At 35.1% G+C, this 27,047-nt stretch overlaps 3 protein-coding genes across 3 annotated transcripts; all 3 read right to left on the bottom strand.

The window, feature by feature from the left end:
- Positions 1-3,727: 3,727 nt before the first annotated feature.
- LOC120773890 (pickpocket protein 28-like) lies at positions 3,728-9,543 on the bottom strand. Its single transcript, XM_040103062.1, has 6 exons — positions 9,471-9,543; positions 9,325-9,410; positions 8,840-8,961; positions 6,126-6,326; positions 4,327-4,435; positions 3,728-4,258 (listed from the first exon to the last, which is right to left on the bottom strand). Exons 1-6 carry the CDS (start codon positions 9,541-9,543, stop codon positions 3,728-3,730), a joined length of 1,122 nt encoding a protein of 373 aa, XP_039958996.1.
- A 567-nt stretch (positions 9,544-10,110) lies between these two features.
- On the bottom strand, positions 10,111-16,995 carry LOC120773888 (pickpocket protein 28-like). Its single transcript, XM_040103057.1, has 5 exons — positions 16,934-16,995; positions 14,351-14,459; positions 14,143-14,291; positions 13,275-14,071; positions 10,111-10,352 (listed from the first exon to the last, which is right to left on the bottom strand). The coding sequence occupies exons 1-5, from the start codon at positions 16,972-16,974 to the stop codon at positions 10,111-10,113; spliced, it is 1,338 nt and encodes a 445-aa protein (XP_039958991.1). The 5' UTR covers positions 16,975-16,995.
- A 3,172-nt stretch (positions 16,996-20,167) lies between these two features.
- Positions 20,168-24,369, bottom strand: LOC120773887 (pickpocket protein 28-like). The gene is made up of 5 exons (XM_040103056.1): positions 24,257-24,369; positions 24,070-24,178; positions 23,336-23,481; positions 22,747-23,267; positions 20,168-20,187 (listed from the first exon to the last, which is right to left on the bottom strand). Exons 1-5 carry the CDS (start codon positions 24,367-24,369, stop codon positions 20,168-20,170), a joined length of 909 nt encoding a protein of 302 aa, XP_039958990.1.
- Between the last annotated feature and the right edge of the window lie 2,678 nt (positions 24,370-27,047).

Here is a 27,047-nt window from a genome sequence, read left to right as displayed (position 1 = left end):
GCCACATTTTAATGCTTTTAATTCTCTCTCCTCTTCTTGCTGTGTAGACATCTCTGACAAGTTATATATTCGCGCGAATTCGTCTCCCTGGATGTCAATCGGCGTCATACTGGCTAATACCTCAGCAGCGTCATTTGAAATGGTTCGGTAAGCACTTATCACGCGTATTGCTGAAAGCCACAGTACATAGGTGTGTTAGGACTGATATGCCATTGAAACTTAAAAAACGTAAAACGATGTGCTTTAATCGTAAATCTGTACGTCATGCGTAATACAAAACTTTAGTTTGAAGCAAGTGTGCAATTGTTGATCTGGGAGTTACTGTGGACCCTAAACTCAATTTTAATCTTCAAGCATCTTCCATGGTTTTTAAAGCTAAAGCCGCTCTTTGTTTTGTTAAAATTAATTAATTGATTAATTTAAAGATTATTGAATTCAAAGATCCATTTAGTACAAAAATTCTTTTTACATCTTTGGGGAAGGTTTGTATTGGAGTATTCTTCTAATATGGAACCCTATAAGAATAATTTTTACTTTTTGCCCTAAATCATTTACATTGGGATTCCAGGTTAAAACTTCCCCAATATACTAATCGTTTAGACCCCATAAATCTACCTACGCTCGCTAGTCGTAAGGAAATGGTTGCTATAATATTTTCTGTAAAACTTATGAATGGGTCAGTGTGTAGTCCATTTCTGTTATCTGATATTAATTTTAACGTCCCCTTCGCTCAATCAGGCAGTTTACTATTATACAAGTAGAAGGTTATTCGACGCTGACGAGGTATAGGATATTTAGTTAGTGCTTTCGTTAATGATTAAGTTGAAATATGCCAATTTCTCCTTTATGGCATATTATATAATATTAGATGTTATGAATTTCGAAACCAGTTTCGGATGAAAATAAGAAAAAAACAAGAAAAAACGTTAACTTCGGTTGCACCGAAGCTAAATACCCTTCACAGGTGCATTTCTGTTAGTAACTATGTGTTCAGTTTGTATGGAAGCTATATGCTATAGTAATCCGTTCTAAACAAGTTTTTTAGAGATTACATTGTTGCCTTAAAAAATAACATATATCAAATTGCGTGAATATATCTTGTCAAATGTGAAAGTTTTCCATACAAGCATTTGATTCCGATCTTTCAGTTTGTATGGCAGCTATATGTTATAGTGGTCCGATATCGGCCGTTCCGACAAATGAGCAGCTTCTTGAGGAGAAAATGACGTTTGCAAAATTTCAAAACGATATCTTAAAAACTGAGAGACTAGTTCGTATATATACAGACAGACGGACAGACAGACAGACGGATATGGCTAAATCGACTCAGCTCGACATACTGATCATTTATATATATACTTAATAGGGTCTCCGACGATTCCTTCTGGGTGTTACAAACTTCGTGACAAACTTAATATACCCTGTTCAGGGTATAACAAGTAAGGAAGGAATAAGTTTGGGTTCAACCGGTGTAAAACCAATCATATAGAGTAAAGTCAGCCGGATGTTCGAAAATCTTGATGTTAGTTATATAGGGGCTAGGCCAAGCTTTCGCTAAAATTTATCTTTTTTAGGCACAAAGATACACTGTTATGAGTAAAATACCCTCTCTTATTTTCATTGGGAAAACTCACATATTGGCCCTCGTCACCCGGAGGTTCGAAAATCTCTGTTTAAGTATATGGGAGCTAAGGAAACCATTTTTCACATACAAATATACATACCATTATAAGAGCAGGATTATCCGACATTTTCGATCAAAAGTTAACTACAGCTACCGAGGTCTAAATATTCGGTACCTAGGGGCTTGAACAGTTTTTATTGGATTTAAACTATTTTTGGTCATAAGGTGGCACACAGTAAGGACATTATTCGTGCAAAGTTTAATACCGTTATATTAACTGCTTCTCTATATGTGTACTGAAAAGTAAAAGAAACAAGTGGAATTTGAAATTGTGCTATAAGTATGGGAAGTATGTGTGGTTATTGTCCGATTTTGTCCATTTTCATGACGTGACAAAAGAATGTAAGAAAAATGCCAATTACTAAATTTTGTTGAAATCGAATAAGTTATATACAACGATAGTGATGGCATAGAAGAGTAGTAAAAGCACTTACTGACGTTAAAGTAGACTTGAAAGAAAATATTCTGTATAAAAAACAGTACTGAAAGGTCTCTATCATAGAACTCCTCTGAAATACATCAAGAGTCAGCTTCCTAAGCACTTATTTCGTCACCTTACTAATGCCAAAAATGATATAACAAAAACACCAATGTCATTATTTTTTATTGACCTTGAGCCCAGCGTCAACAACAAACAAATTCTGAATGTCAAAAGAATCTGTCATGCAGATGTATGTTTGTAAGCACTAGGAAAATTGTATGATCTAATCCAATGTCATAGATGCCAAGAGTTAAGGCATATATAGAGATTCTGCGAAAAACCTTTTAGGTGTGTTAAATATGCTCAAAAGCACTAACATCTGATTGCGCTAGATAAATAGAAACAGTAGCCTGCTGTGTGCACTGTGGAGAGGAGTACACTGCATCCTATAAAGGCTCCAAAGTATACAAGAAAATATCCCTACGATTTTTTAAATTGCAAAAAAGAAACTACCAGTTCAGTGTCAATATCGAACTTGGTCCATTCCATCCAGTCAAATTATTCCTTACCCCTTTGTCAGCTTGTTGCGGAACGGCCCTCAGGTCCCGTCATGTAACCCTTGTCAACTCATATCCTCATCAATCGTTAATGAGGAATCAATACTTAATAAAGTGGAAGTATTTATTCAGCAAATGGTAATGCAGATTACAGCTCAATTTACACAAATGAGTACTCAACTCATGACGTCAATAAATTATTATAAATATTAAACAAATAAATTTGGTAATAAATTCATTGCTGGGGGAAACCATAATGCCAAAAACACGTGGTGGGGTTCATCGCTCACAAACACCAAACATAGAGCAATTTGAATTGCATTTTGAACAAAGGTTTGATGTGTCATTCAGCTGGTGAACCAACTTACTGGCCTTCCGACCTAAGGAAAAGTCCAAACGTTTTTCATTTTTCTATTTCGAAAGGTTTCAAATCATGGTACATATGCTCGCTAACTTTTTAGATCTTCTACCTGATTACAGCGCACTTCTGTTCGACGTAAATACAAAACTATTTTGAGATCTAAAGATAAATTGTGAACATGCATCAGTAGAAATCACATAGACATTTAGTCTAGTATTTTAGTATTCAAACTTCGTATAATCAATGCGAATTAATTAGACGGTGAAGTATTAATTGTCCTTTAAAACAATCTCTCATTCCAAACTAAAAATATTTACTTACATAACACATCGATGGAGTCGATGTAGGGCGACTGTTTGGTGCTCTTATAGGAATATCGTTTCAGGTAAAAGTTTGCAATCGCAATATTTTCTTTTACATGTGTGTCAGTCACATTGGCGAACAGAGTGTTGCTTTCCTCCATTAATGATTTCTTTAAGTTGGCCGAGAATATATCAACTTTGTATTTCTTTAAACAACAATTGATCCAACACTCTTGACCACATGGTATTTGAAATCTTTTATTTTTCATTAAGTACCGGATCTCTTGAACGCATTTAAAATCTTTATAGCCACATATTGTATGGTTAGAATATCTCGTAATCATGTAAGGTTCAGCGCAACCGTAAATAGAAATTGTAGTTTTTGTACTACACTCATACAATTCACGTATGAATAATGCGAAAATATTGATAACTTCCGTTCCGACTCAAAATGCGTAATTTTCGATCTGCTTCTTCATGTGTGGGTATAATGCGAATCGATGACTTAAGACCTGGCGCAAGTAGTAAAGCAGATTCCGACATGTTTGGCTCTTCTTCGGGGTTGTCTAATGCGACTTTGAAACCTACACTATTCCCTGACGAACAATAATATTCATCTTTCTCTACGTTTAAAATAATATTTAACCCGAGCGTTTGTCCAGAGCCGACGGCCGTCATTGGTGAATAGTATTTGGGTAGAGGGTTCTGATAGCCATTTTCCAAAGACCAATCACCGGGCTTGACGTTTGGTGGATATGTTTTGCTATAATTAAACTTTGTTGAAATATTTGTAAATTTGTCGACCTGATCCAGTGAATTGAATGTGCAGCACAATCCCTCGTCCAATATAACTGGATGAAAAAGTTCTGTACAATTGTATTCAACGCCACCAAAATTACATTTAAGAAGCATTCTCTCACAAGATTGCGATGTCTAAAAGTATATATATGGATTATTTGTGTTGTTTCTGGAAAAATATTTCATTTCATTTTGTAGCTTACATTTACAGCAAAATTACTAATGAAACTCCAATCCTTAATGGCATTCAGTACTGTAATATTTGGGTCCGAGCGACACAGAAATTTTACAAATGAATATTCCATGGAGGATCTAGAGCAAAAACGAGTTCAATATTTTTAGCAATATAGATTTCTACTGCAAGTAGTTCAAAAGTTATTTTTGGAAGATCTGGCTCGCAAAGTATCAATAGGGCAATTCAGAATCTTTTGCACCTGAGTTTGCAAAATTATGCAATTGCAAATATTTACCATCAACAATGAACATCTTTTTTGTGGATTCTGTGCAACCCTTGCAAAGACCATTAATTCACAGCTGATCGGTGAAGAAAAACATTGTTTCGCACAAATTGGAAAATATGCCGAAAAAAAATTTAAGGGAAAAATTAACTGACGCTGTATTTGATGAAGCTGCTGAAGAAATTATGGACATTGAAGCTAAGAAATATTTTTATGCGGCACATAGCACAAATTTCACTTTTACTTCTGAGCTTCCTGCAAGAAATCCAGTATACTCTGGATTTCTTTTTCGCTCTACTTTTTATTCGGCTTTTCGTGTTTTAGAATAATTTTTATACCTTGAACAGGGTTTATTAAGTTTGTCACGAAGTTTGTAACACCCAGAAGGAAACGTCGGAGAACCTATAAAGTATATATATAAATGATCAGTATGTTGAGCTGAGTCGATTTAGCCATGTTCGTCTGTCTGTCCGTCTGTCTGTATACATACGAACTAGTCCCTCAGTTTTTAAGATATCGTTTTGAAATTTCGCCAACGTCATTTTCTCTTCAAGAAGCTGCTCATTTGTCGGAACTGTCGATATCGGACCACTATAACATATAGCTGCCATACAAACTGAACGATCGGAATCAAGTTCTTGTATGGAAAACTTTCAGATTTGACAAGATATATTCACAAAATTTGGTATAGATTATTTTCTAAGGCAACAATGTAATCTCCGAAGAAATTGTTCACATCGGCTTGCCATAGCATTTAGCTGCCATGTAAATTGAACTCATAGTTACTAAAAGAAATGCACCTGTGAAGGGTATATTAGCTTCGGTTTTATACTTCATTGCCCCACTTATTTTCCTAACAAGTGAAGTTAAGCCAAAAGCTCTGCAAAATTTATTCTATGACGATATTTGGCATATCTAATTTACAACAAGTAAGAAAATGTCAAGTTTGTATTTAATCAAACATTTAATACTATAAAAGCAAAATGTAGGAATAAAACTAAGTGAGTCAACGACTTAAAATATATTTACATACAGTGAACCAAGGAAACTCGTACAGAGTGAAGTTTTTGAAAAAAAAACGGTAAATAATCATACATCTCAAAATTTACAAGCTCTCGTAGTCAAATGTTGACAAGAGCACAAGAGTACTTGCGAAATAGGCTATATTTAAAAACACATATCACTGTTCAGTACATTTTTTCTAAATTTAAAAGGGCTGGTGGAGTTGGAAGACTTGATCGTAGAGGAACGCCCAGAAAATTTGGACGTCTCAGGCTGAAAGTAAAGTTGCTCGGAGTATCAAAGAACACTGCAAAATATTTTCTTTCGCTAACGAAAAGGAGTTGGAGGAAGCTGGCATTGCAAAACTCTACCCTCAAGCTGTTCGAAACAATCCGCATTTATTGCAGAGAAATTTTCGAAAAATTTACTTTATTTCAAAGAATATACGGAGTCAAAAAATATTAAATAAAAATTTTAAAAATTTACTAAAAGAGAATTTTTAGTGAAATACACGCCATATGAATGTGACACTCTAAACTTACTTAGAGAACTTCGATACCTTGCTCCTGAGCGCTTGGTTCATATTGCATATGGTCACAGCAGGAAATGGATAGCCGGTAACGTAACTGGGTACGGGGTTGATGCTGATTATTGTTGGCGAGTATGACCATTTCTGAGCAACCAAGCAGACGAAAAGTACACTCGCACCAAAAACGAGCACACAATTTGCAATGAAGAAAATTCTAAAAATATATTAATAAAAGAACATTAAAATAAGTAAATCGATATTCCTATTTATTTGCTTAAAAACATTTACCATATAAATTTTAAATATTGAAGCAGTTAAGGGAAAGTTAAGTAAGTTTTTTTACAAGAAAGTATGCAAGGTAAATGTTATAAATCATTTATGACATCGAGGAATAAGGTTCTGATCTGTCTGACAAACAACTTCCTAAAATACAAATAATGTTGACGAATGCTGCCGGGATAATCCATGGCGGAATAAAAATCCGAAGCCGTTCCAATTACAAAGTACCAACTGTGGTGGAAACACGAAGTTAGTATATAACCACGGCTCGTTTTCCTGAGTAAATCTATAGCACTACTGAAGTATAGTATTTCTCAACATAACTTAATTCGTTGGAATTTTATTAATATTAATGTCAAATAGTTTTATAATGTTAAGAATCTCTTCTCTTACCTCTCAAATATACTTCAATTTTGTTGATTAGTGTAGCGCAAGCCATGTATCGTCGAGTTTTTTAAAAACTCAATCAAATTTTGTACAACACCAATTTAAATTTTTGTATTCTTTGTTTACGTGCCTCAACGGAGAACGTCTTATTTTTCACAGCCATGTCTGTGCACTGAGGACTCGATGTAAATTTTGGAAAATTTATATTTTATTGTTGATGACTGTTTATTACTTATAATTAGTTGCAGTTCACCAATTACTTTCGTAAGTACTGGTTTAACCACATAATTTATGCGCAAGTATCATTTAAAAACGTTTCTAATCTAACCAAAGAGTGGAACCAGAAAGTTAAATATAAACTTTCCTTAACCATTACACCCTCCCAAGCATATATTTAGCATCCAATTACCTTATTGCACCAAATGGGAGCCTTACAAATTAAATTTTCCAATATGTGGTTGACCAACTCACGCTTTTGGAGGATGATCAAATCGGAATAACCATACAATGGAAAACCATATACATATGCAAAGTGAGTATATGCAAAAAGAAACAGAACTTTTCAAATATAACTGGTGGCGCCACCTATTGGTGGGTATGTGAAATAAAAAGTTTTGTCTCTTGTTGACATTTCGTAAAAATTTTAAGACAATTGGATAACTACAATCGATGTTATCGATCAAAAAGTGACAGCAGCTTTTGGTCATCGGTCGTAAAATGCATTTTGAACAAAGAGCAAATATAAAATTTTGTTTTAAACTTGGGAAAACGTTTACTGAAACATTTCAAATGATGAAAAAAGTTTATGGTGATCAGTGCCTATCCCGTAGTAATGTGCATGAGTGGTTTAAGCAATTCCAAGAAGGTCGTGAGGAGCTCTGTGACGATCAGAAGTCGGTCGTCTTCAGAAGTCAAAAATAAAGACAATGCTGATTTGTTTTTACGATTCCGAGGGTATTGTACACCGAGAGTTCGTCCCACCTGGCCAAACGATTACAGCTGTGTTTTACCTTGGTGTTATGAAGCGTCTTTTGTCACGCATTCGTCGTGCTCGATCACAATACCGTGAAGCAGGGTCCTGGCGCCTGTTGCACGATAATGCGCCGTGTCATCGGTCGACGCTTGTCACTGATTTTTTGAAAAAAAAACTCCATATTAACCATTAATCACTCATCCTACTCACCTGATCTGGCACCCTGTGATTTTTACCTATTTGGAAAACTTCATTTGCCCATGAAAGGACAGTGGTTTCAGGACATTTCAGCTATCGAAAAGGCGACGACCGATATTCTCAAGAGCATTCCGAAAAATGACCTTTAACATTCATTTGAAATGCTAATTGACCGGGCTAAACGCTGTATCGAAGCACAAGGGAACTACTTTGAATAAAAAAATTTAACTTTTGAAAAATATTAGACTCGTAGGATTACCATATCGGTCTCAGTCAAAATCAGTCCCGTTGCATATGTCGTCTGACATTTCTCGGTCCCCTTTTTTCGATTCGTTAGTGGGCACTTTAGGCGCCATCTTCGCGCACACCTTGCGCATGTTCAAGTGCTCCGTCACAATGTCATGAACCACAGATTTTGATAAATTTAACATCTGGGCAATTAAACGAATACTTACTCAACGGTCTGAGTTCAAAACTTTGCGCACACGAGTCAAATTGTCGGTGCTGGTCGAAATCGCAGGTCTCCGAGCACGGTCTTCATCAGCAACCTACTTCCGGCCCTCCAAAAAAGCCTGGTGTCAATGTAACACACCAATTCTTGCACTCATATCAAAGGTCTCTGTCGCAGATTTACCGAGTTTCACACGGAATTTAATCGCGTACCTCTGCTCTAACGAATGCTTCATTTTCGGCTTGCACCACTCTCTGACTCTCCAGGTGCTCAGAGACAACTGACCAGTAATTCTCCATTTAAGTTTAGTAAAAATAATTTGAAGCGGTCTTAAAAATGAGAAAAATGTCAACTCTGCTTAGGAGATGAATCTGAAGAAAATCTTTACACTAGTTTCGAATTAGAATTTTCGCGCATTTTTGCTGAAGAAATTATGTACTTTTTCCACTCGATCTTTTCGAGTAGTATGCGAGTTTTGGTCTCAAGTCCAGGCGAAAGTAAACTATTACGGGTTTTATAGTGGGATTTTAAAACCGACGCTCCCGGCACAGTTTTAAGGTTCTGCGGTTTGATATAAAAAAGGGGTATAACAAAATATTCATTGAAAATGCCGTAGATTTTAAAATTTCTATCAGCTAAGTCGTATGCTCTTCAGGACACAAAACAAATTTGTAAAAGTGATTATAATATTTATTATTCTACTGAAGTAAAAATTTTGTTTGTTTTGCACGAGCTGGTGAATTCTATTTCTAAACATGTAGTACCTGCATCACCTTACCACTCTTCATAGTGCTTTTAATGATGTTCATGACTAAGAAGTTATATAAATCGCTCAAACCGATATTTACCTCTTGGGCAAAGCAATTTTATCCTCCACAATGTATTTCAAGCCATGCAAGGTGTTATTTTGCAAATAATATTTACAATTTTTTTTGCAGCCTCCTTGGAACAGAAATGATCATCCTCTATTTCCTCGCTGGAGCAATCACTACTTTTATGTTTTGGACGTACTAGAAGTATGGAAATCTGAAAAGTAAATAAATTATTTAATATTATTTCCTACTGCTCACCGGACACTTTCGGCTTTTCGGGCGTGAATTTTGGTTTCAATTGCACCAAACGATCTTCGGCAGAAATGCGCATGTTGCACCAGCGGCTTACAGTTTCTAACTGTAATGGAATGAAGTATCTAAAGTTGAATCGATTCGAATGGCTCTCGCAATTTATAAATGTTGAAAGGATTCATATTCGCCAAAGCAGCGCAAATCCTATTTACTAATGGCAAATAAGAAATCAAATAGTTATAATATAGTCACAGGCATGTCATGGAATCGGTGTATACGCACCTCTACTCAACGCTCAGTGTGTGTCCACATGTCCAATGATCAAATGTATTTGTTGCCACACGCCTCTACTAAATATGGCGCGACTGTTGTTGGCTTGCAAATATTTGTATATGACAAAGAATACCGTTACTAACGATTTCAGGTGACCTTTACAAATATGTGGCGCGTAAGTGTTTCACTTTTCGGTAAATACTGCTATCTATGCGAGTGGAAGGATAATCTTTGCGAAAACCAACCGTTATTTGTGCATATAAGTGATTACTTGTGATTTAATGTGATTAATGAAGCGGCGTTATTTAGCAGTTTTTGGTGATACATTTTTCTGGTGAGAGTTAATATTTAAAATGGCCAAAGTGCTGAAGTGTCACATCTTCAGTGGAGATTTGAATTTATTGTTTTGATATAATGAGTATACTGGTGTTTTGTATGGATTAATGAAACGTGTTTTGGGTCTATTGGCTAAGAGTGCACACGGTCTGCGTTCAGAATTGCCAATTTTGCGATCGGTGTTTAGCCGCCTTGATCGTATGCAGAAAAAGTAAATAATTTCAGCAAACGAAATGAAACTAAATCCCATGAAAACTCCAATGAGGCCACCGACACTGGCTGAAAAGTTAGAAAGAAGTAAAGATGATGATAAAAAGACATATGACAGAAAAGTTAAACTTCATTAGATAAATTTATATGGCTTATTAAGACTTAGTAATATTAAGAACGTACTTAAGAGAAGCTCAAATAGCACTGAAGTTATAATCAGAGATTTTCTAATAGAATTATGCGGTTATGTTTTCCTGATTACAACATGACTTAGCGTCAAAAATTTATAAGATCATTTCAGGCCTCTCCCCATTACCATATACGAAATTTAACAAACAAGTAGAGGTGCCAGATACCCTATGAATCCAATTTTGATATCTCCGCTCTGCTAAATATTATTAAAAAGAAGACTTTTTGTCATGAGAAACTGAACTTTGTGTGGAGGTTCACCACGAAAAATATTAGTTTAGGTGTTATTTTGGAAAGGATTATGCCGGATTATTAGGTTAAAGGACTTATACTATGCCTCGAGGGTAATATTGCTTTTAAGATTTCTTAATATGGCAGAAAATACTAAGAAAAAACTATGCTAACAGAATTAATAATTGTTTATATTGATTGTTAATAAGAATTAACTAATATTTGTTAATTAAATTAAATTAAATTATTTAAGTTAAAATTAGTTAAGTGAACGAAAGCTCTATTTGTTGCAATGAAGTGACCTGCCAATCCCTTACTTTTAACCTGTTAAACAAATATGGTATTTCAACAAATCAGTTCTCTAGATTATTAACAGAAAATCCAGTTGAATAAATTAGGTTAAAGAAACAGTGAGCATTGAGTGAGTTGTCGTGTTGACAACAGAGTGCTAGCAGAGGATCTCTACACCTCTTCTGAATCGACTCAACTCGTTTAGTTAATGTTTTGGGTATAAAACATTTCAATGCTACATCCGTACAAAAGAACTGAATCTTATTCAAAAACCACATCGCATAGAGATTGCAAAAGAGATGCTTGCCAACGTAGCTGAAGACCTTACATTCATCAAACGCATCACTTTGGGTGAGTAGGCGTGAATTCATGAAAATGACTACGGAACTGCTCTAAAATCCAGTGAATGAAAAAAAAATTATCTGAAAGTAATCAAGGCCATCCCATCCGAGCCTTAAACAAATTTATGGAGAGAATCGAATTAAAAGTTGGCATCTAGATGGAACCAAGCTAAACAACAGTCAGGTTTGGTAATTTCAGCATTTTGTTGAGTTTAATAACTCAAAGAAAAAATAAGATTTGATATACGTTTGGTAAAGTTGATAAAATTGTTCCCGTCATATACCTATACTTATATATGGGAAGTATAGGTATATGTACTAATACATTTTATTAAATATTATAGGACATTCTCTTTATATAAACGATATTTTTATAAGATAAGGCGATAATTTAAATTATCACTATACTATTCGGAGGTCGAGTTTATGGGTCTGTACTACTGTGATCAATGTGAATTTTTAATTTATACTTCGCGTGTTTTTCGAATCGGTATTTTTTTTTTTTTTTTTTGTAAGTTTGTAGTATCCCTAACATATCTATGATAAATTTCACGTCAAAATTTTCATCAGTATTTCAGATACGCGCTGTTTTGAGGGGCTCTAAAAGTGAATTCTTCGATTTTTACTATGTCTGAATTTATTGAACAAAGAAGTGCGATAATGCACCATCTCATACTGCATTGGTTATTCGTGATCATTTCGCCACTTTATCAACTAATATCGTGCCGTAACCACGGCATTCGCCTGATTTACCTTCGTGTAACTTCTGGCTATTCAGCAAATTTACATGACCACACCGAGGGCACCGTTTTAACTCAAATGAGGATATATTAGCTGAAGCAGGCTCTGATGGTCATCACGACGGACGATTTTTCCAAGTGCTATGATGACTGGAAAATTCGTTGGCATAAGTGTATTGGGTTTACTTTGAAGAAGATGAAATGGACAAAATTCACCTTTCAATTTGATCAGAGTAGTACCTTTCCACAGCACCAATTCTAATAAATGTAAACATTTGCGTTAGATAAAAGATATTATTTTGTCAAAAAAGTCTTGCGGTATTTTCGCTAGTTGGCGCTGAAAGCGCGTAATTCTAGTTTTATTCGTCACATCGGGTCATGCTATACCTTTTTGGTAAGCTCATTTCACGCGCTCACATGTGTTTGATTGATTGTCGTTTCTTTTAAGTCGTTCGTGAGTTATAGCGTCGCAAACATGGAGCAAAATATAGAGAAAATACGGCATATTTTACAGTACTACTACGATAAAGGCAAAAATGCATCTCAAGCCGCCAATAAAATTTGTGCAGTTTATGGACCCGATACAGTTTCCATTTCCACCGCACAACGATCGTTTCAACGTTTTCGTTCTGGTGCAGAGGTGGTCGAAGATGCGCCACGCTCCGGAAGGCCTGTCGTCGAAAATTGCGATAAAATCGCTGAATTGGTCGAAAGAGACCGGCATAGTAGCAGCCGTAGCATCGGTCAAGAGCTGGGCATGAGTCATCAAAAATTAATTTCAATTTCAATAAAATAAAAAATTCAATAAAAATACCGCAAGACTTTTTTGACAAGCCATTATTATATATGTCGCACCATAGCATAAGTAAATTCGATCAAAAATTAATTGAAATACATTCCCACATATGTTCCTTAGAAATTGCGAGAGTATAAGATATTCGGTTTTTGTTTAAAAAATAAGAGGCATTGTCTTCAACTTGAAAATCATACTTATTCGGGACTTCCTCTAAGGTATTACCACGGCCTTAACCCTAGCAAGTTGTAAGAGTATGAAATGTTCGGATATACCCGAACTTAGCCCATCCTTATTTGTTGATATTTAAATTTGTCACAATTAATGAAAATTATTAATGACCTATTAACATATTCCTTGGACAACTAACAAATTATATTCTGACCAATTATCAATATTTACTTACATAACACATCAATGGAGTCGATGTATGGCGACTGTTTGGTGCTCTTATAGGAATATCGTTGCAGGTAAAAGTTTGCAATCGCAATATTTTCTTTTACATATGTGTCAGTCACATTGGCGAACAGAGTGTTGCTTTCCTCCATTAATGATTTCTTTAAGTTGGCCGAGAATATATCAACTTTGTATTTCTTTAAAAAACAACCGATCCAACACTTTTGACCACATGGTATTTGAAATCTTTTATTTTTCAGTAAGTACTGGATCTCCTGTACGCATTGGTAATCTTTATAGCTACATATTGTATGATTAGAATACCTCGTAATCATGTAAGGTTGAACACAACCGCAAATAGAAAGTGTAGTTTTTGTTCTACACTCATACATACAATTCAAGTATGAGTAGTGCGAAAATACAGATAACTTATGCTCCCTCTCAAAAACGCAATTTCTGTACTTGCGACTCAAAACGCTCAATTTTCGATCTGCTTCCTGATGACTGGGTATAATACGAATAATTGATTCAAGGCCAGGTCCAAGCAATAGGCCCGATTCGTGTACGTTTGGCTCGTCTTCGGGGTTGCCTACTGTAACTTTGAAACCGATACTTTTTCCTGACGAACAAGAATATTCATCTCTCTCTACATTTAAAATAATGTTTAATCCAAGTGTTTGTCCAAAGCCGACGGCCTTCATTGGTGAAAAATATTTAGGTAAGGGGTTCAGATAACCGTTTTCCAAAGACCAATCAACGGGCTTGACGTTTGGTGGATAAGTTTTGTTAAAAAAGACCTTTGATGATCTATTCCTGAGGAAAAATGTAAGAAAGCCGTATAATGAAACACTAAATGAAATTATTTGCAAAAGACTGACATATTTGTAAATTTGTAGACCTGATCCAGTGAATTGAATGTGCAGCATAATCCTTCGTCCAGTATAACTGGATGAAAAAGTTCTGTACAATTGTATTCAACGCCACCAAAATTACATTTAAGCAGCATTCTCTCACAAGATTGCGATGTCTAAAAGTATATAAATGGATTATTTGTGTTGTTTCTGGAAGAATATTTCATTTCATTACATTTAGAACAAAACTACTGCTAAAACTCCAATCCTCAATGGTATTCAGTGCTGTAATATTTGGGTCCGAGCCACACAGTAATTTTAGAAATGAATATTCCATGGAAGATCTAGAGCAAAAATGAATTAAATATTTTTAGTAATTTAAGTAATAGAATAAGTAAAGATATCTTCCGTAAGTAGTTCAAAAGATATTTTTGGAATATATGGCTGGTAGAGTATCAATATTTTTCTTATTTCCCTTTTTCTGTTTTGAGTATAGTTATTTTTTACACTTTTTGCACTACATTACCCCATTTATTTTCCAAACTAGTGAAACTAATCCAAAAAGCGTTATAATTCTTATTCTACGACGGGGGCGTGCGTAAAGAAGGTTTTAGATGTTTAAACTTTAAACTGAACAAGTAAGGAAGGGCTAAGTTCGGGTGTCACCGAACATTTTATACTCTCGCACAATAAAGTGATAATCGAGATTTCATTATACGTCATTTACATATTTTTCAAATACCGTATTTTTGTAAAGTTTTATTCCGCTATCATCATTGGTTCCTAATGTATATACTCGTATTATTCAGAAGAGGCATCAGATGGAATTCAAAATAGCGTTATATTGGAAGAAGGCGTGGTTGTGAACCGATTTCACCCATATTTCGTACATGTTATCAGGGTGTTAAGAAAATATTATATACCGAATTTCATTGAAATCGGTCTAGTAGTTCCTGAGATATGGTTTTTGGTCCATAAGTGGGCGAGCTGGGTGCAGCTTCATTCTGCAATTTCTTCCGTAAAATTTAGTGTTTCTGACGTTTTTTGTTAGTCGGTTAACGCACTTTTAGTGATTTTCAACATAACCTTTGTATGGGAGGTGGGCGTGGTTATTATCCGATTTCTGTATATGGAAATGCCTGAAGAAAACGACTCTGTAGAGTTTGGTTGACATAGCTATAGTAGTTTCCGAGATATGTACAAAAAACTTAGTATGGTGCGGGGCCACGCCCACTTTTCCAAAAAAATTACGTCCAAATATGCCCCTTCCTAAGGCGATCCTTTGTGCCAAATTTCACTTTAATATCTTTATTTAAGGTTTAATTATGACACTTTATAGGTTTTCGGTTTCCGCCATTTTGTGGGCGTGGCAGTTGACCGATTTTGCCCATCTTCGAACTTAACCTTCTTATGGAGCCAAGGAATACGTGTACCAAGTTTCATCATGATATCTCAATTTTTACTCAAGTTACAGCTTGCACGGACGGACGGACAGACGGACGGACAGACAGACATCCGGATTTTGACTCTACTCGTCACCCTGATCACTTTGGTATATATAACCCTATATCTGACTCTTTTAGTTTTAGGACTTACAAACAACCGTTATGTGAACAAAACTATAATACTCTCCTTAGCAACATTGTTGCGAGAGTATAAAAATCGAACAAGTAATATACGTGCAACGACGTGAGATTCGTGTGCACGAATGTTAAAAACTTTGTCTCGGAATTAATTTCTATGGAATTAGCTTACGTACTAGCGCTGATAGTCAGCTGTCATATGGTGACATGACGGCAGTCATGAACGCCATCTTACCTTCTATGCTTTCCTTCCCGTTCGACCGCAAAAGATGGCTCGAAAAACGAGCCCTGGGTCTCGACCGCTGGTATATTCATGCCCGTACTTTAAATTTTATTTCACCAATGAACGGGTGTGTATAACAATGCCATATAATAAAATTTTAAACTCCATCTGAGTCTCTCACTTCATATGTATTATACAAATCAAACAACAAAGAAGTTATCAAAGTTAAACTTTGCACAAATAGTGCCCTGAAGGTATTTCATCTTATTTCCAAAAATTGTCGAAATCGCACCATAACTTGTGTCAAAGCTGGGTAAAATCGGGTTAAGCTTTCCTTTTGCTCCCATATACTTGTACATATGTACCTAACGTTAATATTTTCGATCTTCCCGTTTACTTTATACAGCGTCTATCGCCACAATATGTAAAAAATCTTATTGTTATTTCTTCTTGTCTTAAATGGATGAAATCACGGCGATACTTTCCCTAGTTTGTTATAAAAATTTTGCTAGCGCCTAAAAAAGGGAACAATTTTTGTCGGCCTATATTTTTCATAGCCCATATCTAGCCATGGCCTTTGGTTATTGTCTTATAAACTCCGGCTGCACTCGATAAATACGTATTTTCATAGGATATCAGATAATCCATATCAAAACAAAATTTTCTCTGATCAGCGTCGCTAAATTAGATGAAGGAATTTTTGTAGATATATACTACATACTGAAAAGTTTCCATAAACTTATATATAGTATGTACGCAGAAAATATTTTATGGAAGTTCAACGCTTGCTAGTCGAATAGTCGACAAAGAACAGTTAACCGTATGTATTGTCGTAAACGAGCAGTTAATCGACTAGTCGAAAACTTACGACTATCCGAATATTGTTATTCAAATGATGTCCTATCCGGTTAGTTCGGTTAGTCGATTATTCGAAAACCAAGTGCCCAAGAACACATACTTACTAAATTATTAGTGAAATATACGCCATTTGAATGTGAAATTTTAAACTTACTCTGAGTTGTTAGACACCTTGCTCTTGAGCGCTTGATTCATATTACATATGGTCACAGCAGGAAACGGATTGTCGGTAATGTAACTGGGTACGGGGTTAATGCTGATTATTGTTGGCGAGTATGACCATTTTTCAGCAACCAAGAAGACGAAAAATACACTCGCACCAAAAACGAGCACACAATTTGCAATAAAAAAAATTCTGAAAATAGATTAACACTTACCTTATAAATTTAAAATTTTGAAACAGTAAAAGAAGAGTTAAGGATGATTTTGCACAAATATTATAAACAGGTTTATAATATCTCGCAACATGTTGCTACGAAGTATAATAGTGATGCTCACTTATTGGTAACGTGAACGTAATCAAAGGACCAAGGTATTAGTATTGTCGATGTAATGGAGTCATTGCCACGCCCACAATATGTCGTAAATCGAAAATTTGCTTAAACTTAGCTCTAAATTAAGACATAAAACGAATTCTTAGATCAATCGCGAAGTGAGGGGCATGTGTGGGCTAATGAATATCGGAATGAAACTTTACACAAATAGTTCTTTTGAGGTATGCCCCCTCTTAACTAAAAATTGTTCAAACCAGACCATAATTTTCAGGCTCGCCGAATATGCGGACTATGGCTGGCTTTTCAACGAAAGTATTATTTAAAATATCTTGTCAAATTAAGTGAACAGCATTTCCCGCACGTAAGGCCGTCGCGAGTAAAAGGGGCCCCAGGAGTAAAAAAAAGGTGGGGCCCTACGAAATTTGTTTTGTACGATTTTGAAAACGATTTTGATGGGTAAATCGGTTTAGCTTTCTGTCAAAAATATTTCTTTTGTCTTTATCAATATAAGCAATGAAAAAGCAATTCTTTTAAAACCTCTTCACTGTCATGATTAAGGTTTTGAACACGCAGGCTAAAATTCTCAGATCTTCAATTAATAGAAACCAAATGTGAGCTTTTCCAACTTCTTGGCCAATTCTGCCTCCAGGCGCAATGTAGTAAATCCTGAAAATACGCCCTGCTACGAGCATGACGATGTAAATTTGTGATTCTTTTTAAAGTATTAAACGAAACTTCACCAAGTGAAATAGAAACATGTCTGAAGTGATCTAACGTATCTGATACATCAACTCATTACTATAATATTTGAACAAATTCAATAAAGATGCATTAACGGATGGTATGTGAGGGCTTTAAATGTAGGAGTCAAGGTCAAACAACATTCTACAAACATTTTTATCTCACAGTACGAAAATTAGTGAATGCGATGAGGTCTCAAGATGTGTGATGTTGTTTCGTTTAGTAGGCTGATTATGTTAACCATAAGTTGAACGAAGTGCGCGAAACAAATTCTTTACAGAACCTGAGCTTTCGTAATATAGCTGAACGTTTTATAAACGTTGTCCAGGTGTAAGACTTCCCATGTTGAAATGACAAACAATACTGAATAAAAATAATACATACAAGGTCTGTCGCAAAAGAATCAGAACTTTATAAATACAACTGTTTCTGGTGGCGCCACCTATTGGTGAGTATATGAAAGACAAAGTTTGATCTCTTGTTGACATTTCGTAAAAATTTTAAGACAATTGGATAACTACAATCTATGTTATCGACCAAAAAGTGACAGCAGCTTTTGGTCATCGGTCGTAAAATGCAAAGAGCAAATATTAAATTTTGTTTTAAATTTGGGAAAACGTTTACTGAAACATTTCAAATGATGAAAAAAGCTTATGGTGATCAGTGCCTATCCCTTAGTAATGTGCATGAGTGGTTTTAGCGATTCCAAGAAGGTCGTGCGGACCTCTGTGACGATCGGAATTCGGTCGTCTTCAGAAGTCAAAAATAAAGACAATGCTGATTTGTTTTTACGATTCCGGGGGTATTGTACACCGAGAGTTCGTCCCACCTGGCCAAACGATTAAGGCTGTGTCTTACCTTGGTGTTATGAATCGTCTTTTGTCACGCATTCGTCGTGCTCGACCACAATACCGTGAGGCAGGGTCCTGGCTCCTGTTGCACGATAATGCGCCGTGTCATCGGTCGACGCTTGTCACTGATTTTTCGACAAACAACTCCATATTAGCCATTAATCACTCACCCTACTCACCAGATCTGGCACCCTGTGATTTTCACCTATTTGGAAAACTTCATTTTCCCATGAAAGAACACTGGTTTCAGGACATTTCAGCTATCCAAAAGGCGACGACCGATATTCTCAAGAGCATTCCGAAAAATGACCTTAAACACTCATTTGAAATGCTAATTGACCGGGCTAAACGCTGAATTGAAGCACAAGGAAACTACTTTGAATAAAAAAATATAACTTTTGAAAAATATTAATAATTTGGACTGTTAACCTCTTTTTTTGCGACAGACCTTGTATATTGAAAAAAACACTTCTTCTTGGATCACCGGCAAAAAAAATTTGTTTGTAATTTATTCACGTTTTTATCGAATAATGGATTTTTATTTTTCCGTAATGTTTTTAAATATCAAGTTTTGCCAGCACTTAAACGAATTTTACCGGTTTCGATTCCTGTAACTTGCAAGGGTATAAAATGTTTGGTTATACCCGAACTTAGCCGTTCCTTACTTGTTATTATTATTATTATTTTTTATTAATGTTTGACAAGTCTTAACTGAGTCAATGAATTAAAAAATACAGCAAGTAATATTAGATAGTTTTTATAACTTTACAAATCAATTTTCTTACCTCTCAAATAAACTTAAATCTCGTTGATTAGTGTAGCGTAAGCCATGTATCGTTGAGTTTCTTAAAAACTCAATCAAATTTTGTGCAAGACCAGATTTAAAATTTAGTATACTTTGTTTGCATGTCGCAATGGAGAAATTCTTATTCCTCCCAGCCATGTTTGTGCACTGAGCACTTGATGTAAATTCCGGAAAATTTATATCTTATTCTTGGTAGGTGTTTATTAGTTAAAAATTAGTTGCAGTTCACAAATTACTTTCGTAAATACCGGCTGTACCACTCAATTTATGCGCAAGTACCATTTACAAAGTTGCTAATCAAATCAAAGAGTGGAAACAGGAAGTTAAGTGTAAACTTTACTTAGCCATTACAACCTTTCAAACATATGTTTAGTATCTAATTACCTTAATGTACAAAAAACAAATTTCAATTATGTGGCTTACCCAATCATGCTTTTGGAAATGACAGAATCTGAATAACTATGCATGATGAAAGATCGGATCGGATCGGATATCTATCAATCGAATAGCAAACTAACTGTTAAGAAAATAAAATAAATTTAGAGAGAAATGCTCTTTTGCCCACTACTTAGAGTTAATCCCAATTTATTTCCTGAGATTTGTCCATTGATCATTATCCTTTTAAACATCGAGAGCGGTTTTTGGGGCAAAAGATAGCAGCTTGTTTTTGCATCAGAGTTGCAGCACATTGGATGAAATCACTTCCAACATTCTCCTAGACCATACATGTAGGGGAAGAAAGTATGTCTGTGCTTATGGTTGACCTTTTACGCTATATTTAGGTAAACATCCAAGTTGGTCAAAAAATTAAGATTTGATGTTTTCTTTGAAACTATGCGACTCTTTCTAACTTCTTCCGATTTCTGTAAAACCGCATATGGCGATATTCAAGGGATATATCTAAATTATATCTTAAGGGACTGATTTATTTGAATGAAGTAACTTAACCGTTATTGCTGGTATAAGGTTTAAATTTGATTTATTTGAATGAAGTAACTTAAGTAACTTAACCGTTATTGCCGGTATAAGGTTTACATTTGGAAATGATTAACACAAATATTATGAAATGAAAGCAATAATTAATTTTCAAAGTCTATGTATGTATTCCCTATGTATATTCGTCTGAATATGCTGCAGCAGGATCATTTCTCCATTAAGCTTAATTATTGTGATGATCAAATGTTTTTTGCCATTTACATTGTGACAAAAAAGTACTCGAAAATTGTAATTAAAACGCATTTAACTATTGAAAAATATTTATTTTGTCGGTGTCAACGTAGTCTCCACCAGATATAATATATTTATGCCAACCATTCTTCCAGTCCTCGAAACGTTTCTCATAAGCAGTTTTTGGGATGGCCTTAAGCTCCTACAGCGAATTTGGTTCGATCACTGAAAAGGGTTCCTTTCCCATGATTGTTGATTTGTTTGTATGTGAAACTCATCGACAGTTATAATGCTCTCCATGAGCATGGGATCAGAATTGCACGTTCAAGGAGAAAAGAGACTTTTTTTGAAAAACAATTCAGCTTTATCGGCAGAAGTCGAACAAGAACGCGTTTCATACTCAAAATATCCACCTAAGTCATTCCACGGACTCGAGAGAGATGTCGAGCTCTCTTGCCATCTCTCTAACGCTCGCCCGACGATTTTCAAGCACCGTATCCAGTCGACCAGATCGAGGCATGTCTTCAACGATCTCTCGACCGTCTTTGAAGGCTTTGTACCACTCGTAGGCTTGTGTTTTCGATAAAACTGAATCACCATAAACCTTTTCGCAACGATTCTGCACACGAAATTTCGTTAGAAATACAAAATTTGAGACAAATTCTTTGTTCGCTATATTTATACATTGTGAATTCTTAATGGCCGGCATAAAGTTTAAATTTGGAAATAATTAGCACGAATATTGGTTGATGGAAAATATAATGAGTTTTCAAAGTATATGAGTATGTATGCCGAAAATTGATATTTTTCTGTTTGAGACTTATTTATAGACAATTCCACACTATTCCAGTGATCGTTGTGATGATCAAATGTTTTTTCCACCAGTGCTACCGAGAAGCTCATCGTTGCCATTTAAAAAGGTGCATTGTTCTGTGCAATGCTTCAATTGATTGTTAAGGTTTCATTTCTTCTCGGCATTCATCATTTTACTCAAAATAATAATAACTATTAGTTTTTATTTTGAATTTAAAACACAGGCTTATTAAAGTTTATTAATACATTTTTTATGAATTAAAATATCCCATCTTTCGAGTTGGATAGATAGTGTGCTAAATTTTACTAAAATCGTTTCAGTAGCTGGACAAATGTGACACTTGATTCTTATTTATCTAGACATATATGTACATATAAGTGTTACAAGTAATCGATTCAACATAGTTTATCTACGGTGTGTACTCCATTCCTGGTTGCCATGGCTCTGAAGTTTTGGGTCCGTAGGCAGATATACGTTTTTTTCCTAACACTACTTGCCAAGCGTTGCCTTTTCGAATGGTGTTTTGAGTAACGAAAGGATTTCGCTCCAAACTACCGTATAGACCCACCGAATCCTTTTTGAATAAGGGTTGGATTGACTTTAGTTTTTGTAATTTCGCCGACTTAGCAATTCCCCATTTCATTTGAGTTAAAAGAACCCGAAGCGGTTTTAAAAAAGCGAAAAATATCATCTCAGCTAAGGAGATGAAGCTGAAGCCGAAGAAGAGGCTTATTATGCCGCCAATGTTTGCTGAAAAATATTTGGCAGACAATACATATTTGTAGGTAATCAGATATTATAATGTCTCACATAAAAAATCCGTTATTCCAATAAAATCCGAATTTTTCTGGCTCCTGTAGATAGTGTCTTTAAAGTAAATATTCACAAAAGCAATATTTTTCTCCAAATAAGTATTGCTAATATTTGCTTTGATATTATCATTTTGAAAGCCGGAAAGAATTAAGGGTGCAGAGAATAATGTCGGCATATAGGAGAGATCATTGCAAGATGGTAGGCAGACATCGGAGCAATCTCTTCTCATGTTGTCTATTAGCATTGTTTCTATACGAGTCCGTTCAGCACAACTGTACGCACTCATGCTACATGTGGTTTCATTGCCGGAAAACTTTGGCACGTAGTGCGGCACACAGCCACACTTTTCTAATATTTCGGCGACACAGCATTCGATACCACAATTCCGTTGCGTATATTCAATATACATTTTCAAACGCTTTTCGTTTTCGAATAAGCATTTTCGTGCATTTTTGTTGATGTAACGAAGGTACTTTTCCGACTCGACTTTTTCGGGTTGTATGCGAATTTTCGTCTCTAGTCCAGCCGAAAGTAAAAGACCAATTTCGTGCATGTTCGGCACTTCGAGTGGATTGTGTAGTAGGATTTTAAAACCAATGCTATCTGATGCTGAACAGTAATATTCCTCGCTTTCAACATCCAGTATTAGGCCGAGTCCTACACTTTCGCCTGTGCCTACACTTTTCATTGGTATGAATTTTTCGGGTAAATCGTTAGGATAACCTGCCTCTGAACTCCAATCAACTGGCACGTATCCTTCGGGATAGTTATAATTCAAATAAATATACGCTTTGCTGTTAAAACTGAATAATTTTATATAAAAGTGAATTATTTTAAAAAAAAAATATTATATTCAGAGCAGTTTACTTACTCCCGGAACATAAATTTCGGATCTATCATATTGAAGGTGCAGCAAAGTCCATTGTCAGTGATAATGGGGCGAAAAAGTTCTGTACAGTTAAAGATTACTCCGGCGTATTTACATTTCAGTAGCATTTTACTGCAGGGCTGTGAGATCTGCAGATTATGAACGAGTATACATATGTAATAAATAACAAATATACACGTATAGTAACTTACTAGTCACTTAAAAGTCTTAACTTTACAAAACAAGAAACAATTTTGCATCCAAAGTTCCTAATACCCTTGTGATTGTCAACGATCTAACACATTTTAAATACTGGTTTTTCAAACTTATCAATCCTAAAGCCACTGGGAACACGTGGCTTATTGGTCAACTACATTAGATCTTGGCGCAGAACTCGAGCTAGACTGGCGATGCGACTGGAAAAACGAGATCTTAGGGAGAATAAATAAAACTTATTCCAATCAACTCAGATTCAACTATAAAGACGAATTCAATATAAAGACGAATCGGTTCTGTTGGTTCTGAAGGCTTGTTCTAGCATCTACGCAAAGGGCAGTGAAAAATTTAACAATATTACTCGAAAACTAAAATAATTAAAATAACTGGAAATAAATGTTCTTATTTTCTAATTGATTACTCCCGAACTGTTCTTCTTCTTTCCTTAAACGGATACAAAAGTACACTAAACTTAGTAATTCGGTGCCTGGGTTCCACTTAACATTAATTTTGTTACTCACTTCGTGTATAAAATCTCTCAAATCACTCCAATCCGTAATGGCATCAGCTACCGTTAGATTAACATCACGCTTGCAGAGCATTTGTGTTTTGGTATATTCGTACGAATCGCTGGAATAACATGCATATATTTCATTTAATAAATGCGACCCCGTATGTATGTATGTATGTATGTATGTTGAAACTTACATTGAAAATTGCTGAACCTTTGCTTTATACGCTTGATTAAGATTGCAAATGGTAACTGCTGGGAACGGATCGTCTGTAATTTTCGTATACTTCGGATTAATGCTCACGAGCATAGGGGAATAGTTCCATTTTTCATAAATTTCTCCAACGAAAACTGCTGCTCCGTAGACAAGACATACAAATGATATGGCGAAGAACAACCTGCACATAACAATCGAACAAGAACACTACTAAACAAATCGGAAGGAATAACTTGAGACTGATGTGCTAAGAGGTCTGTGGTATATTTCAGGTGTTCTGTTCACGAATTTGAGTACAAAAATTTTCCTCACATACAGCTATTTTTCTTATACTTCCTGACTAATCAAACAATTTTGATGACAACTATAGGAATTGATATTTTACACACTTACCAAGGGCGTTAGTCTTTTATTAATAAACTCTGTTTTTGGAACTAATGTCGAGAAGCCATAGAGAATGTCATGAAATTCCAAGAAAATTACTTTCGTCTACAAATACTTTTAACAATAGTGTATAAATTGAGGTCACTCTCAGTGAAATGTAAAAACACCGACAAAAGACTGCTCTAATATTCAAGTATGACTCTAATATGTGGCCTTAGAGAAATATTTCACTAAAAAATTTTGCAATGTGTTAATTTAGGCAATGGAACCCATATAATCAATATGTGAGCAGTACTAACTTTTGGATGCCAGATAGAACATAAAGTAAAGTGTTCTTGTTACGGAAACACCAAGCGACCAGTGTTTCGAATTGCTCACGTAGCACAAGAAAAGACTAGAGCTTTGTTTTGGGTTTTTGATTTGTTTCAAAATAATACAAACACTAAGTAACGAGCATAGGAAGTATAGTTACCCATATCATAATCTATAAGATATACATACCGTTCGAGAGGGAATAAACTTCTATTCACTATGTATTTCAATCCATGTATCGATGTATTCTCGCAGTACTCCTTAAAATTGTCGAACAAAATATATTTGAGTTTTTTCAGCTTTCTCTTTTGGAAAACTTTTTTATGTATATTGTAACGTTTCATGTTGGCTTGTTTTGTTCCCAGGTATTTTACTCTCAATGACGAATCCATTGCAAATGAATGATGTGAAATTTATCGCGCCAACTATACCATCTCATATGCAAGTATTCATATATTTATTGAAGTCTACTCATCCATAAACTCACGAATACGCACGAACATAATAAAGCAATTTAAGAAAATATTTTCCAAGACCCTTCAATCAAACGTATATTTGCGTTAGTAATAAGGACAACAATAAATTAAATACTTTACTCACTAAGTGTGAACTGCAAGAAAGTGGTATAATTACGTCGGAAAACGATTGCCAGCCATAATTTGCAGAGTTTTCAAACGCATTATTGAAGGAAATATGTTTCCTAGAAACAACTTTTAAGAACGGGACCACAGTATGCAGGGCTAAATGGAGTAGCTAATTGATAAAAAAGTACCGTTTCATTTGTCTGTTATTTTATACACTTTTATAGAAAATAAGGTACTTCCAAAACTTTAGATAATGGTTAATAATTGTACGTATTCAAAACTACACAAAATTGTAGAAATTGTAGAAAATGCGTTTTAATCAACGAGTTCTGTATCGAATTTTCGATTGCTTTACATTATAATAATTATATATTATGTTGTCTATTCATAGCCTTCACTTTGCATATGTTGAGGAAAATGTGCGTAAAATTCTCAAGGAACTTTTTTGTATCCAAGGAATTTTGTTTTGAAAGAAAACTCGAAATGCGATAACTTACGGAATGATATAGTTATTAAATTAATACTCTAGATTTAAAACATTGAGTTTCCCGGCAAGCTGAAATTGTAATAAAATTTTATATTACGAAGCTATCACCCCTTGGCACCACAATACACTTTTTCTATATAAATACATTTGAAATCGGTTCTGAAGAATCGATACATTTTATTAAATATTTTCTCTGTACTCCAACGTCAAACAGACGATCGGAATCCAAGCAATTTTATATAAATGTGTATCTATATAACTCATTCATATTCCGAAATACTCAGCATAAGGTTTGTTAGAAAAACGAAAATCATTACATGTACTATACCTATATAGTATGTATATGGCAGTTGGGGTAGTTGGGGTAGTGTCGACCCGACATACTCGTACTACAAGTATTAACAATGCGACATACTATTAACATGCCACATACTAATAAGCCGTGTGTTCGAAATCCTGTATATACTAGGTCAAGTTTTTGTCAAATTTAATCTATTTTAGGCACGAAGATACAATGACATGACTGAAAGTATTGATGCGATTCCACCCTCTCTTGATACACAGAAGTACTATATCAGGAAAGGATTCTCTCTAAATTTCAATTATACTTGTAGTATATCTCACACATTGATATTATATTTTCGGTTAGAAACCAACTTTAGGCTGGGGTCATATTCGGTTTGGTTTGGCCAACTTTTGGTCATAAGCTGGCATATTCTAAAGGCATTCTTCAAGTCAAGTTTTATACTATTATATTAATTGCTTGCTGATTTGCGTACTAGAAAATGAGAGACTCAAATATAATTTAAAATTGTGCTATATGGGAATTAGGCGTGGTTGTAGTCCGATTTCACACATTTTTGCATGTGATATAGGAATGTGATAAGAATGCCATGAACTAAATTTTTTCCGGTTCCCGAAGTGGAAGGGGTTATCTTCCGATTACATCCATTTTTACAGTGTTCATAGGAGGGCTAAAGAGATTTGTCCTGAGGTAGTTAGTT

This window comes from Bactrocera tryoni, chromosome 4 (assembly GCF_016617805.1).
Source record: "Bactrocera tryoni isolate S06 chromosome 4, CSIRO_BtryS06_freeze2, whole genome shotgun sequence".
NCBI lineage: Eukaryota > Metazoa > Arthropoda > Insecta > Diptera > Tephritidae > Bactrocera > Bactrocera tryoni.
The sequence above is the reverse complement of the archived record's forward strand: the minus strand, read 5'-3'. Positions and strand labels throughout refer to the sequence as shown.

Excerpts from the sequence above, each read along its gene's own strand:
- LOC120773890 (XM_040103062.1), bottom strand. The coding sequence starts at position 9,543 with ATGCGCATTTCTGCCGAAGATCGTTTGGTGCAATTGAAACCAAAATTC. Across the intron at positions 9,411-9,470 it reads CGAAAAGCCGAAAGTGTCCG|TACGTCCAAAACATAAAAGT; the intron begins GTGAGCAGTAGG and ends CCATACTTCTAG. Across the intron at positions 4,436-6,125 it reads AAGGTATCGAAGTTCTCTAA|ATCCTCCATGGAATATTCAT; the intron begins GTAAGTTTAGAG and ends TTTTTGCTCTAG.
- LOC120773887 (XM_040103056.1), bottom strand. The coding sequence starts at position 24,369 with ATGCTCGTGAGCATTAATCCGAAGTATACGAAAATTACAGACGATCCG. Across the intron at positions 24,179-24,256 it reads AAGGTTCAGCAATTTTCAAT|CGATTCGTACGAATATACCA; the intron begins GTAAGTTTCAAC and ends ATGTTATTCCAG. Across the intron at positions 23,482-24,069 it reads TGAGAGATTTTATACACGAA|ATCTCACAGCCCTGCAGTAA; the intron begins GTGAGTAACAAA and ends CATAATCTGCAG.
- LOC120773888 (XM_040103057.1), bottom strand. The coding sequence starts at position 16,974 with ATGAATCAAGCGCTCAAGAGCAAGGTGTCTAACAACTCAGA. Across the intron at positions 14,460-16,933 it reads AAGGTGTCTAACAACTCAGA|ATCTTCCATGGAATATTCAT; the intron begins GTAAGTTTAAAA and ends TTTTTGCTCTAG. Across the intron at positions 10,353-13,274 it reads CGACTCCATTGATGTGTTAT|CCAGTGTCGGTGGCCTCATT; the intron begins GTAAGTAAATAT and ends CTAACTTTTCAG.